Source organism: Solanum dulcamara, chromosome 11, assembly GCF_947179165.1.
Source record: "Solanum dulcamara chromosome 11, daSolDulc1.2, whole genome shotgun sequence".
Classification (NCBI taxonomy): Eukaryota; Viridiplantae; Streptophyta; class Magnoliopsida; order Solanales; family Solanaceae; genus Solanum; species Solanum dulcamara.
In genome coordinates this window covers 25,312,026-25,325,789 of record NC_077247.1, presented here as the reverse complement: position 1 = coordinate 25,325,789, position 13,764 = coordinate 25,312,026, and the positions used below count along the sequence as shown (strand labels likewise).

General features: G+C 36.2%; 1 protein-coding gene across 1 annotated transcript; it reads right to left on the bottom strand.

Annotated features, from left to right (window-relative positions):
- Positions 1 to 5,273: 5,273 nt before the first annotated feature.
- Positions 5,274 to 6,685, bottom strand: LOC129872460 (uncharacterized). The gene is made up of 2 exons (XM_055947446.1): positions 6,486 to 6,685; positions 5,274 to 5,739 (listed from the first exon to the last, which is right to left on the bottom strand). The coding sequence occupies exons 1-2, from the start codon at positions 6,683 to 6,685 to the stop codon at positions 5,274 to 5,276; spliced, it is 666 nt and encodes a 221-aa protein (XP_055803421.1).
- Between the last annotated feature and the right edge of the window lie 7,079 nt (positions 6,686 to 13,764).

Here is a 13,764-nt window from a genome sequence, read left to right as displayed (position 1 = left end):
ATGCTTTGTCCTTTTGTGCTTTTGTCTTTTTGTGCACACTTTATTATTATAAAAATAAGATCACATGAGATTATTTTCATAGCTTATTGTATTAGCTTTGTTCTTTGCATATTTGGTTATCCTTGATACTTTGCAAAGACCACCTCACACATGCCTTGAATTTTTCTTTTTTTTCGAGCAATTGAACGATATGAGCCACTTTATCCCTTTCTTATTCCAAAAATATTTGACTTATCAAATATTGAATTTGTTTAGGATTAGGATACTAGTTTTTTTACCACTCTATAAATAATAGCTTATCATATTGAGAATTAATTAAAATTCTTGATTATGGAGAATTTTCTCAATTACTTATTTGTTAAGCTAGAACACGGATTTAAGAGAAAAGTTTCATCTATTTTTGACAACCAAGATATCAAGGTAAATATCTTTCTTTTTTCTTGATTTCTATTTCTTTTCATTTTCTTTGGATATTGCAGGTGAAAACATTACTTCACATATGATAAAATTTTATATTATTTGAATCCAAGTGTTGCATTTTTTGAGCAATAATTTTATATTATTCTTGATGAAGACTTTACACCGCTTGAATCAAAGGCATCACATAGTCGAAGTCAAATACTTTATACAGTCTAAGGTAAAGACTTTACATAATTTATGGCAAAGACTTTACACCGTCTGAGTAAAAAGCATCACATAGAACAAGCTAAAGACTTTACACCATCTGAGGCAAATGCTTTACATAATTTTTAGCAAAGAGTTTACACCGTCTGAGTCAAAGGCATCATATAGTCCAAGACAAAGACTTTACACCATCTAAAAAATTACTGTACATGATTTGAATTGAAGTTATTACGTCATCCGAGCCAAAGACTTTACACCGTCTAAGGCAAATATCTTACATGATATGGGTCGAAGATATCACGTCGTCCTAGCCAAAGACTTTACACCGTCTAAGGAAAATACCTTATATGATTTAAAACCTATGACATCACATCATTTGAGATAAAGACTTTACATCGTTTAAAGCAAAGGACTGTACCTGATCTATAAAGACTTTACACCATCTAGATTAGGCATAGTTCGCGCTCAAAGAATAGAATCGTTCATTATTGAGATTCATAACCATGATTATTGAATTACTAATTTAAGCGCTAATAAAATACTTTTTCTTTTGCAGATTGAATCATAGTTTACTTTAGAGATTTAACGTCCTCTTCTTCAGAGTCGTGATACCTTGTAATATCAGATCATAACCATAGTGAAATGGAGACCAAATTTCTTGTAGGTACGCTATAACTGGCTAGTGGCTTCTCCGTGATCATATTTGGGGGAACTTCTTAGTTTGGATGATTGGAATCCTCCCAATACGTAGGTACTTTGCACTCCTAATAATCGTACCAAAAATATTGCAACTTCTTTGACATGTTTGGGCAACGAATCATAAATAGAGAGACTCAATAGGATGACACTTTCAAACTTGATGGAGAGTTTCACTACATTCCAAGCTATTGGGAGTAGGCTGAAGATATCCTTAGTAGGAATCACCAAGTATTGAAAGATGCAAAAATATACGATGTTGTGTATGGTTCACTTTTTGCTTATGATCGTAACACTAACATCTTGCAGGACTTCTATAAAGCTTGGTGTCCTATTATAAATACAATACTTACCTCAGTTGTAGAATTATCTCTATCACTTTGGGACTTACACGTGATTAGTAAATTACCTATATCAAGAAGTCTTTATGAACAGGTCGTGCCAAATATTGCAAAACCTTTAAACACATTTGAAAAAGGAAAAACATTTCTCCTCCAGTCTTGCGATCATTTGTTTGATGCTTTTCATCAGATCCGAGTAGAAAATAATGATGACCCGAATGTTTCTGTGGAAAAATGGATAAAGTTTTGGTGTAAAAAATACAAAAAGTATGGGAATCCTCTATCGAGAAGAGAAAAGAAATCTACTTGTCTCAAGTCATCGCATAATCCAACTGGTGTAATTGGTGAGTCTGTTAGTTGGTCTCCTGCTGAAGAAGCCTTGTTTCGTAAGTTTGAAGTTAAAATTCATAAGAAAAATAAACCGTACTTGGAATCCTTTTTATCTTGCTGGTTGTGTGTATTTGTGCTTCCTACGAAGGAGGATGGCTTTATTCGTCCAGGCGTCTTTAGAATCACCTGTCATTTGGCATATGGACGAAGAGTTAGTCTTTCAAATCCAGTCTTAGCCAGCATTTACAAAGGTATAAACATAATTTTGAGATACTCACGACTTGATCTCATCCAAACTTATTTTTCGATTCACTATGTGTATGGTTGGTTAGACTATTACTTCAAGACTCATTATCCATTAGCAGATGGACCGACTGATCCTCTTATGGCTTTCTTTTCTGATGAAGGATCTACCAGGTATTTTGAAAAAGAGGATGGAAGGAAGCATATACATGGAGGAGGAACCATTGCCTGGGATGCAACATTGATCAACAGGCCTACTGCTCACCACTACCGCGATGACGGCACTGAAGAGGAATTTCAATCAAATTTCTTTATAAGTCTTCATTCAAATTATCTCACTTTAAGGGACAGGAATATCTTTATTGTGGAGCCTTATACTCCCCACAGATTCAGTCGTCAATTTGACTTTTTTCAAGATTCTCCTGATCGATTAGATTGAGATTTTCGTGAAACTTTATTAGCCAAGGGATTAAGGTTTGCGCAAATTTACGTTCTGGCAAAACCTAGGACAAGGGAAACATTTCCTCCTAGTGGGTCCAACCTGAAGAAATTCTTTTCTCTTAATTATAAGTCTTGGTGGAAAAAGGTGCATGGAAATTTTCTTGAAAATCAAATGTAGTTCTTCGCAAATGTTGTTGGTCGGGATACTAATTCTATTCAAAATTATGATAAAGAGGTCTTAATTGTAAGTCAACCTCCTTTTTAAATTTTAAAGTTGTTATTCCAAACAAGATCAAGGGACCTTTCCATGAAGAATTTCAAAAAGAAAAGTATTCAATGGACCTCTCACAAGCGGCCATCTCAAGATGAAAGTAGTATCACCCATAGTGATCATTGTTGGAAGCAATTGAAACTACCTTCTAACATGCCAAATGATATTAGTTCTCATCCGGTAGATATTTGCGACAACAACATTAGTTCTTCAATGACTTTGACAGCTATTTAAGAGGTAATGATTTTTTTTATTCCATGATACCACATGACTCCACTTACTATGGTATTTCTTCTTTATATATATATATGCAGGAAAATGATGTTAGCATGTTAGAGACTTCTTACCAAAGCAAACAAGATAGTAATGAATCTGTAGAGAGGCTGACTTCAAGAAAAATGTCTATCTTTGATTGAAAGAAGGCCATCTCAGAACTTTGGATGAATTTTGTCGAGGTATCTTGGGATACAATTCGTTCTAATCTTGTCGATCTCGCTGCAGAACATGTTTATTCTCTTAAGGATGAGGTCCAAGTAATTATTGATGATGTAGACGGAATAGAGGTGGATATTTCTCCTTTGAAAAACTTATTGGAGTTTCTCTTTGAACTTGCTACATCCTATGACCAAGCACGATCATCCCTCACTGATAAAGCCCTAAAAATTTAAAATTTGGAGACATATTTAAAAGAAAAGGAACACCTTTATTTTTTCTTAAACGAAAAGAATGAGAAATCTGAAGAATTGTTTGATATCTACAATCCCTTAAGGAGGCAGGGAAAAAGGTGAAGGAGTTAAAAGCCCTCTGAGATGCTGCTAAGATAGAAGTCGAAGATGTCGAATCTAAAGTCTCAGTAGCTGAACAAGAGTACAACAAATATGCTGATTTTTCCCTAGCGATCGTGACTGCCTCGCATTACGTGGAAGAGAAGAAAAGGGTATTAGATATTTCTCGTCAAGACTTAGCTAATTATAAGATACATTTAGAATAGCTTGTTACAGACTATTTTTTTAACTTTCTTGCCTTTTTTCAGCATTCTAATTGTTTAGTTGTCATTCTTTTAGAAACCTTTTTGATTTCATTACATTGCACATTTCTTTAAGTATTTCTTTTGCATTTCGGCTTTAAAAGTTATTTACTCATATTGATGCATTGACGTTGTATTATTAGTCTTGGACTTTACCCTAAACATCATTGTTTATCACTTTTTGTGTTTCGATAGTACAAGAGATATATCATTGTATGAGAGAAATAAAGTCATGATAGATTTGATTTATCAAAAATCAAACTTCATAATATAAAACATAGTCAAAATTTATAGCTCAAGTCCCTCAGGATCGTTTTAAGCAAACTTCAAAAATAAATTTCACATGTTGAAACGTTGATAGTTTCAAATTCGCATAATAAAAAAAAATCAAATCATCAACATAGAAAAGCCAAAATGACAAGAATTTTTTTATTCCATTAGAAAAAGGACTTCTAGAAATATAACATGTACAAAAATCATGGCTAAAACCGTTACAAATTTGTACAGATATTCGTTGGAAGCGACCCAAATTCTGCCATGATTGGTCTTCTCGAACTCACATGTTATGTATGCTACTCTATAAAAATATTGTGATGGTCAAATAATGGTGTACCCCATTTCTTTGAACTTGTGAGACTAAACTGAAGACATAACTCTAAGTAACACGGACCTCGGTGAAGAGGATCAAGAGGGAATATGTATTTTTTTTGAACACCCACGCGACTAAACTGAGAATGTAATTCTAAGTGCCTACATACCTCAGTGAAGAGGATCAAGTCATAACGTTGTTCTGAAGGAGTGTTTTTTTTGTCTTAATTTTTGCCTAGGCCACCTCTTTCGAGATTTTCAACCTAGCAAATATTTTATTTGATGTCGTGCACAGTTTATACTCGTGTGGGCCAGGAGTACCATGCAATTTATACTCATACCTTAAGGAGTGTGCTTATTTTCTTCAAGGATAATATCTCTCTATGAGTTTTCCATTAATAGGGCCAACACACAATCCTTCTAAGTCAACTGGTTTGTAAGAACCACTTGAGTATATTTCTTGTACCAGATATGGTCCATCCCATTTAGCTTAGAACTTGCTTTCAGATTGAAGAGAAGTAATAATGGACCTTCTTACAACAAGAACTTGATCACCCACTTGGAAGCATCTAAGACGAACCTTCTTATTAAAAGATCGAGCTAGACAAGCTTGATAACATTCCAGACTTTGTTAAGCCTCTAGTCTTTTTTCATCAAGAGCCTCCAATTTTTCAAGGTGTAATCGAGCATTTTCTTCATCAGTAAGTCCTACTTAAATGGCAAGCCGCAATAATGGGATTGGACACTTAAGTGGAAGGACTACTTCAACTCCATAAATAAGAGAATAGGGAGTCTCTTGTATTGGCATGTGATACGTAGTCCTATATTCCCAAAGGGCTTCTCCCATTATTTCATACCAATCTCTCTTAGACTTAGAAACAACTTTCTTCAACAAGATGAAGAGTGCCTTGTTAAATGCTTCAGTAAGGCCATTAGCAGCAGCATAATACATAGAGGAATTTTGTTGCTTGAAGCAAAAAAGATCACATATCTTTGTCATCAACTTGTTATCAAATGGCTTTCCATTGTCTATCAATATGTATCGACGAATATTGAAATAGTAGATAATATTTACTCGAATGAAGTTAGGGACATTCTCTTTCTTTACTTCCCTGAGAGAAATAGCTTCTTCCCATTTTGTGAAGTACTCGGTTGCAACCAGGAAGTACAAATGTCCACTAGAGGATTTAGCAAATGGTCCAACAACATCCAAAACCCAAGCTTTAAATAGCCGTGAAGCAATGGTTGGGTGCAATACCTCTAGGGTTGATGTATAAAATTTGCATAGAATTGGCAAGCTTTACACCTTCGAACGTAATCCAAGCAATCTTTCACCATAGTTTGCCAATAATATCCCATCCTTTTTATATGAAATTGAAGTTTTGGCCCAGATTGATGCGCTCCAGATACTCCAGAATGTGCTTCTTGCATGGGTTGAGTAGATTCTTCCACCCCCATACATTGTATGGGTACTCTATCAAATGATCATTTGTAGAGTGCATCCTTGTAATAAAGAAAACAAGGGCCTCATTGTTGGATTTTTGTCCTTTAAAGATTTTCTGGTAATATTCCATAACACAAGTAATCAATTATTGGTTGTCGCCAATCTTTAATTTTAGCTCAGAAGTGGCGATAACTTATTGAAATTCTTCTTCATGCTCATCTGGGGTAGGGCTATTAATCCTTGTCAAAACACAACTTGCATTTGACCGGGCGATACTAATACAGAAGCTAAAGTTGCCAACGCATCAGCCTTCTTAATTTCCTTTCTAGAGATATGTTGAATACTCACATCTCCAAGCCAACCTATCATCTTCTGAGCATAATTGCAATACAGGAGTAACTCAGGCTTCTTTACTTCATAATTACCTAAGACTTGATTGATCACAAACTTGGAATCCCAAAAATATGTAGTTGCAATTACTTCATATCAATGGCTATTTCAACTCCAAGTAAGAGTGCTTGATATTCAGCAATATTATTGGAGCAGTGTAGTGTTAGAGCTAAGGAATACAGCAAGACTTCTCCATAGGAAGTGAAAAACACCACTCCAGTACCGGGTCCTTCACGATATGAAGAACCATCAAAATATATCTTCCAAGGTGGTTGAATTTCCACTAGCATTGCGTGTTCATTAGGTAATTCATCAGATAACTCCCAATCATTCAAAATTAGATGATTGGCCAAGAAATCTGCTAGCATTTATCATTTCACTGCCTTTTGAGATATATACACAATTTAAAATTATTGAAATTAGAGGTACCACCTTGCTTGTCGATCACTTAAGACAAGCTTGGATGTGACAAACTTTATAGGATTCTCTTTAGAGACAAGTCGTACAACATCAGCTTGGAAGTAATGCTTCATCTTCTGAATCGAGAATAGGAGTGCTAGACATAACTTCTCAATAGGTGAATACTTGATCTCATTTTGTGTCATCAACCTACTCATGTAATACAAGGCATTTTCTTTCACTTCATTATTTTTCTTATGCCATAAGTGCTTGTACTGTCCTTTCTTGTGTTGTAATGTATAAAATCAATGGTTTTTCAGGTATAGGATCTACAAGTACTCAAGGCTTCATTAGATAAGACTTTATGTTCACGAAGGCATTGGTACAAGATTGGTCCTATTCAAAAGGAACATTTTTCTTCAAGGTGAATGAATGGCTGACATCTCCAGCTAGATTTGAGATAAACCTCCTAAGATATGCCAATTTTTCCTGCTAGCTTTTTAACTCATGAATATTTTTAGCTCAGGCATCTTTAAAATAGTATCTATCTTGTCTTGGTCAATCTTGATCCCTCTATGTAGAAAAATAAAATCAAGAAACTTTCCCAAAGTAACTCCACAGGCACATTTTAAAGGGTTTATTTTGAGTTGGTATCTTCGAATTCATTCGAACACCATTCTCAAATCCTGCAGGTGGTCATCATTATTTCTTGATTTCACCCCTAAGTTATCAATATAACACTCAACATTTTTATGAAGATTGTCATCAAATATATTATGCATGGCTCGTTGATATGTAGACCTAGCATTTTTTAAACCAAAAGGCATCACGTTGTAGCAATATATGCCTTCAGGAGTGCGAAATATGGTAAGCGCTTCATCCCTTGATGCCATGCAAATTTGATTGCATCCAAATAAACCATCCATAAAATACATTGTCTCGTATCCAGTGGTGGCATCAATCATAAGCTCAGGGATTGGAAGAAGAAAATCATCCTTAGGACATGCATTGTTAATATCCTAAAATCAACACAAACTCGAATTTCACCATTCTTCTTTCTCATGGGTATAATGCTTGAAATACATGCAGGATATTTGACTTTACGAAGGAAACCTTCTTTAATAATGTAACACCCTGTGTTATCCTAACCTAAACTAGGCTCGATGATGATGAGAAAAAAAGAGAAAAAGAGACTGATCAATAAACCACGAGAGAGGTTTACAATTCATAGACTGTTCTACGAGTAGTAGAAATGGCTCGTAGACCTCCCCAACACTTGGTAAAATTTTTGGACTTTTAAGAGTCACCTACAATTGACTTTACGGGTCGTAAAGGTTTCTATGAGTTGTAGGAATGAATCGTAGAAACACCTAATACATAGCCAAATTTTAGAGCTCCAACGTCACTTCTAAGGGTCGGTTCGATGATTTGTCAAAAAGTCCACGAGTCGTACAAATGACTCATATGAAAAGTTTAGAGACTCAGTTTCTCAGGAAATTCAGAAACCTGTAGGATGAGTGGAGTCTATGACTCATCGAGTCTTTGATGACTCGTAGACACAAGTCTAGACCCCATAATTTTCCATCCTAATTCTTGATTGAAGATGATGACCCATAGACATTTCTACTAGTCGTAATGATGACTTGTAGGTGACAAATTTTAGGATTTTAATGAGGGTAAAGTGCTCTTTTCCCACCTCTCTTAGACTAAAAACCCTAATATTTTAGGACTAAATTAATTCCCTTATCAGTACTTTATATGTATAATACTCTCATTAACACTTAGACAAATTGAGATAGAGGATTGTAGAAGAGGAGAAAGGCTAGGGTTCAAGCTCTTCAAGTAAGGTCTTCGAATATTCGATTACTCTTCGAGTCCAAGTATATAAGGCTGAACTATAACATGGATTTTGTTCCTCCATGTGCCCATAATTGTGATAGGTTGATTGTGTATAGATTGAGTCTCCATGATAGTATTTCTTGAGAAATTCTTGTCTTAAAAATGTACATGTTTTATTGACTATTGATGAAATATTGATTTTTATATGAATTGATTTCTGTGAACACATGGTTTGAACCACTTGTTTGATAATGAATTGTATACATCTTAAGATTAAGTCTAGAGCCTTGAATTGTGAATGTACGATTGTGATTGGAATCTGAGTGTGATGATAATATTGATAGTATCAAAAAATTGATGGTCCTGAAAGTTGTCATAAATGATTGTGTAAAACCTATTTTAACTAAATAATGGAGAATGATTGGGAAATTGATTAGTTGAAAGAATTGATTTGATAGAATGGATGAGTTGAAATGAGTACAAAAGGGACTTACTAATTTAGTTTAATTTAGATTAATTGTCTTATGAGCTTTAGTCTTGGGAGGAATATCAAGCACCAAATTGGTAAGATTAAGTAATAACTCAAACTCAATAACTATGTCGCCAAATATAGGAGAGGATTAAACCGTTAAAGTCGAATGTTTCCCAAATTATTGTCCTGACATGATAAGACTTGATTGGTTATGGATCCATGACTGTTGATTCATGTTATACCCCGTACCTTTATGCTTCGGAATGTCTTCTTAAGCTTCTTGAAAGTTGTCCCGTGACCCAGATTATCTATAACATGATTAAATAACTCTAAGTAAGGGAGGACGTGACACCCTTTAAGAGTGAAGGTTGGAAATAGGTCTATAAGGATTTGAAACGAATTGGAGGCCAAAATAACAAGTCATAGGACTCGACTTACTTACGTAAGCTACCAACTTGGACGACTTCTATAACTAAGCCACTGGAGTACATGTTGAGCTTACGTAGCAAGGACTACATAGGCTCCTAAAGTAACACGAGATTACAAACCCACGAGAGAGGCGGAAGGAGGCGTAGCACCTACTCAGAAGCAAGCAGGTGATGCACCTACTTTGACTAAGTAGGTGATGCACCTACTTTGAATAAGTAAGTGATGCACCTACTTGAGGTGGGTCCCACATCGCCACATGGCAGCATGTAATTGGTTGCATGAGGTGACGTGGCTGCCTAAGGGTGTGACACATGTCACCCTTAGGGGCTGCCACGTGTCACTCTCCAAAAAGGCATATATATATATATGTATGGATGACTAGGAACATCATTGTTCATCCATTTCTACACTTAAAAATTGAGAGAAAAGTTAAGAGGGAGAAGAGAGAAGCTATGGCAGCACCTAGAAGGAGGTAAGTCTCCAATTTTTTTTCCGTCAATTAATTATCTACGGTGTTCCTCAAGTACGTGGAGGTGTATATATGTATATTACGATGCCTACAGAACTATATTTTCAGTTTTACACTTGGAAAACTAAGAGAAGTTTAAAGAGAAAATGCTAGGGAACAGACCCGTTTTTGAATTAAACTGTTGTTAGTAATACAAGTATAACTCCTTGTGTAAGGCTTAGTTTCAAGGGATTCAAGATGTTTTAGAAATCTATTTCATAGGTATATAACTTTCATTTAGACTCTAAAACCTAGTTTTGCTTTTCTCTGCTCGAAAAAGGGTGGTGAAGCATGGGGGAGCTGCTGCCCAGATTTCGTTTTAGAAATTCTACAAGGACTGCTGTTGGTATTTTGGGCATATCATTTTGTACAAAATTTCTGTAGGGTTAATTCAAAATTGTAAGCGACCCTAAGACACATTTCTATAACTTTCATTGAGGACACAAATCCTGTTTCCCTCAATTACCCCTTCGAAACTAACCGACAATACAAGACAGTAGGCTGTCCAGAATTTACGTTTTGATAGTTTTGGCGAGTTGACGAGTTTAGGTTAAGGTAAGGGTTTTCCTTTCAATTTGGAGTTTATGGTGTTGTTATGAAGTGTATTACACGTTGTGTAAGTGGCTGTAAATATGAAAATTCCATAAATATGCTCGACGTTCGAAACAAACCAAATTGGAGTCGCTATAGTTAAATTGTAGTCAAAGCAAGGTTTTCTGCTTGTGGTGTGTGGCTGAAGGTGTGTGGTGTGTGTTGCAGGGCCTAAATGTGTCCTAAAAGAGGTGGTGGAGCTTCTGTTTATAGCCACACGACACCCCCACTTCGTACGGTTAAAGGTTTTGCAAAACGGAAACTAGAAACCTTATATTGGTATCGTGGTTTCGAGCGAGTCATTTGGAGTTTATGTGGTATAAGATTGATGTGAATTGCATATATATATATGCTTCAGGTTATTGTTGTTGGTTGTCTGTATCTATTAGGAGTATAATTGGAAATTCGGATAGGGCACATTATAGGGGAAATGCTGCCCGATTTTCGTTAACTCTTTAACTAGTTAGGGAACTAGTCGAGAAGGCGAGCGAGGGGATGAGTTCTACAAATACTCATGTGTAGCCTAAGGTGATGGAAAGACAAGGGTTGTTAATACTCGTATTGGTTTTATGTTATTTAGGTTTAAAGGACGACGAGACGAACAAGATAAAAAGTAACCCGTAACAGGTATGTAAAGCTAACGTTTTCTTCTTTTGGCATGTTTTGGCATACGTATGTAAGGCTTATACTTTCTTTTAGCATGTCTTTGGAATAAGTATGTAAATCTTATTCCTTCTCTTAGCATGATTTGACATAAGTATACAAAGCTAATCTTCCTTTTTGGCATGGTTTTTACAAAGTAAGTATATGACTTTCATATGATTCCAAAGAAGTTCCTATCCTTAAAGCCACTAGGATGGACAATTTCTCAACTTCCAAAAGATATTTTGTTATGCCTTGATACATATATATGATTCCCAGAAGTTCTATTTTGATATAGTCCATAGTGACTTTCAAAAGGTACTTGATATGACTTTTGTCTCGATTTTGAACGAAAGCTCATTTTGATTATTCCGTCGAGCCTCAAATATGATTTAAATTGCATATAGTTTCTCACTACTCCACTCGTGGATGCCTCAATGTTTCCTTCACCGAGCCTGGGCCAAGTTTTGTTATCATGCGTACTTCTCTACATTGTTCACTATGCCCCGACGTGAGAGGACAGGTATGACCTGTACATGGGATTTGTGGAGTTATGATATGCCATGTACACATATGATATGATATAATCTGATATGACCATTTGATATGATATGATCTGTTACGGAGATATTCCCTACTCTTGATGTATGCTATGTTGTGGCGCCAGTGATGGGGTGGCGACCATGTTTTGTTCACCGCATCCCATAATGGGGCCAGATATGGCATATGTTTATCTACATACATTATTTGTGGTTATGAAAAACATTTTGATATTCTGGGTATTTAGCTCACTTTTGCACCTTCTGTTCTGGTAATGGCTTTATTTGTTACAGTCCATGCTTTACATACTTAGTACATAGGTCGTACTGACCCCCCTTTCTTCGGGGGGCTGCATTTCATGCCTGCAGGTACAGATGTTAACTTTGGAGATCTGCCAGCTTAGGGTTTCCACTCAGCAATGTTGGAAGTACTCCAATATTCCGGAGCCTAACTTTTGATACTGGTCATTTGATATAAATGTTTGTTTATTCAATGGTACAATGGGGCCCTGTCCCATCATATGACTAGCCTGGCATTCTGTAGAGGTCTATAGACTTGTGATGTGGGTTCTGTATATATGTTTTGGGCTTTATGTTCCATGATGGCCTTAACGGCATTTGTATGCTACATCTATTTTCGTGCGTTCTCTAGCAATTCTTTTTCTTGATTTCCTCATATGGTTATTCGGCTAACATACTCAATGGGGCTAAGGGTACGTATGGGTGCCCTAATCAGACACCAGTCACGGCCTACGGAGTTGGGTCGTGACAAAAGTGGTATCAGAGCAGTTCGTCCTTGGAGTATCTAAAGACCGTGTCTAGTAGAGTCTTGTTTATCAGTGTGTTGTGTACCACATCTATAAACAGGAGGCTACAGGATATTTAGGATATTACCTTTCTTTCATATCTAAGATCATACGATAGAGTGGAGTCATAGGGAATGAAATTCCTCATACTAACATATGGTTTCAGTAGAAGGACAATATTAATAGGAGAAGGTGACCGATGATATTAGAAGTTACAAAGTACGCAGGTAAGAAAAGGCATGGAAGATATATGTAAGGTGACGTATTAAAGTACGATTGACATGTAAAGTTAAAAATAGAAAGGAAAAGTAGACAGGGTAGGGTAACAAGTGCAGTTTGAGTCGGGCAGATGAGGTAAGTCCATTTTCATACTGTTGATATTGGGCGCCCTGTGTGGCTGCGATATGAGATGATATGAATATATTTGTGTGCCCTGTGTGGCTGCGATATGAGATGATATAAATATATATGTGTACCCTATGTGGCTGTGATATGATATGATCTGAATATATATACATGCGTGCCCTGTAAGGCACTATTGGCATTTTCTGCATACAGGTGTTGAGATAGTAAGAAATACAAAGGAAACTCTAACCAAATTTTCCTAGAAATAAAAAGAGAATGAGATACAAGGCTGTGGTATGTCTTCAAGGGTCGTGCCCACAATAATGATAAAATTTGGATAGACCACAAGTATGGCTGACCTTGAGAAATAAGTTAATTATTGGATTGATGGCAATAAAAACTAGGAGGTCGGTATTGATATGGTAAACCGAAGTTGGAAAAGACTTGTGACCCTAGGAAAATGATGTAGAGAAAATCGGTAGTTCTGGATAGAACGATATATTGAGGCACCGACGAAATTGATACACAGGGATAAGACTAACTAAGAAAGGTAAGCAACCCATAGTAAGGATTGTGAAAAAGGTTAAGTGTTATACTATAGGATAGAATACGAACAGGATATGATGTGAATATAACGAGGATCGTTATGAAAATAAGTAAAGCCTAGTGAGAAAGTGGCTGAAGATAGGATGTGGTCCGTGTAATGAGGATATAAGGGTAACTTAGGAGGTGCAGCTTGGCCTACCGGATCAACTGCTGGGTCATCGTCTTCTTTGGTAGCTATGCACCCCATGGGGCA

Excerpts from the sequence above, each read along its gene's own strand:
- LOC129872460 (XM_055947446.1), bottom strand. The coding sequence starts at position 6,685 with ATGCTAGTGGAAATTCAACCACCTTGGAAGATATATTTTGATGGTTCT. Across the intron at positions 5,740-6,485 it reads GAAATAGCCATTGATATGAA|TGGACATTTGTACTTCCTGG; the intron begins GTAATTGCAACT and ends TAAATCCTCTAG.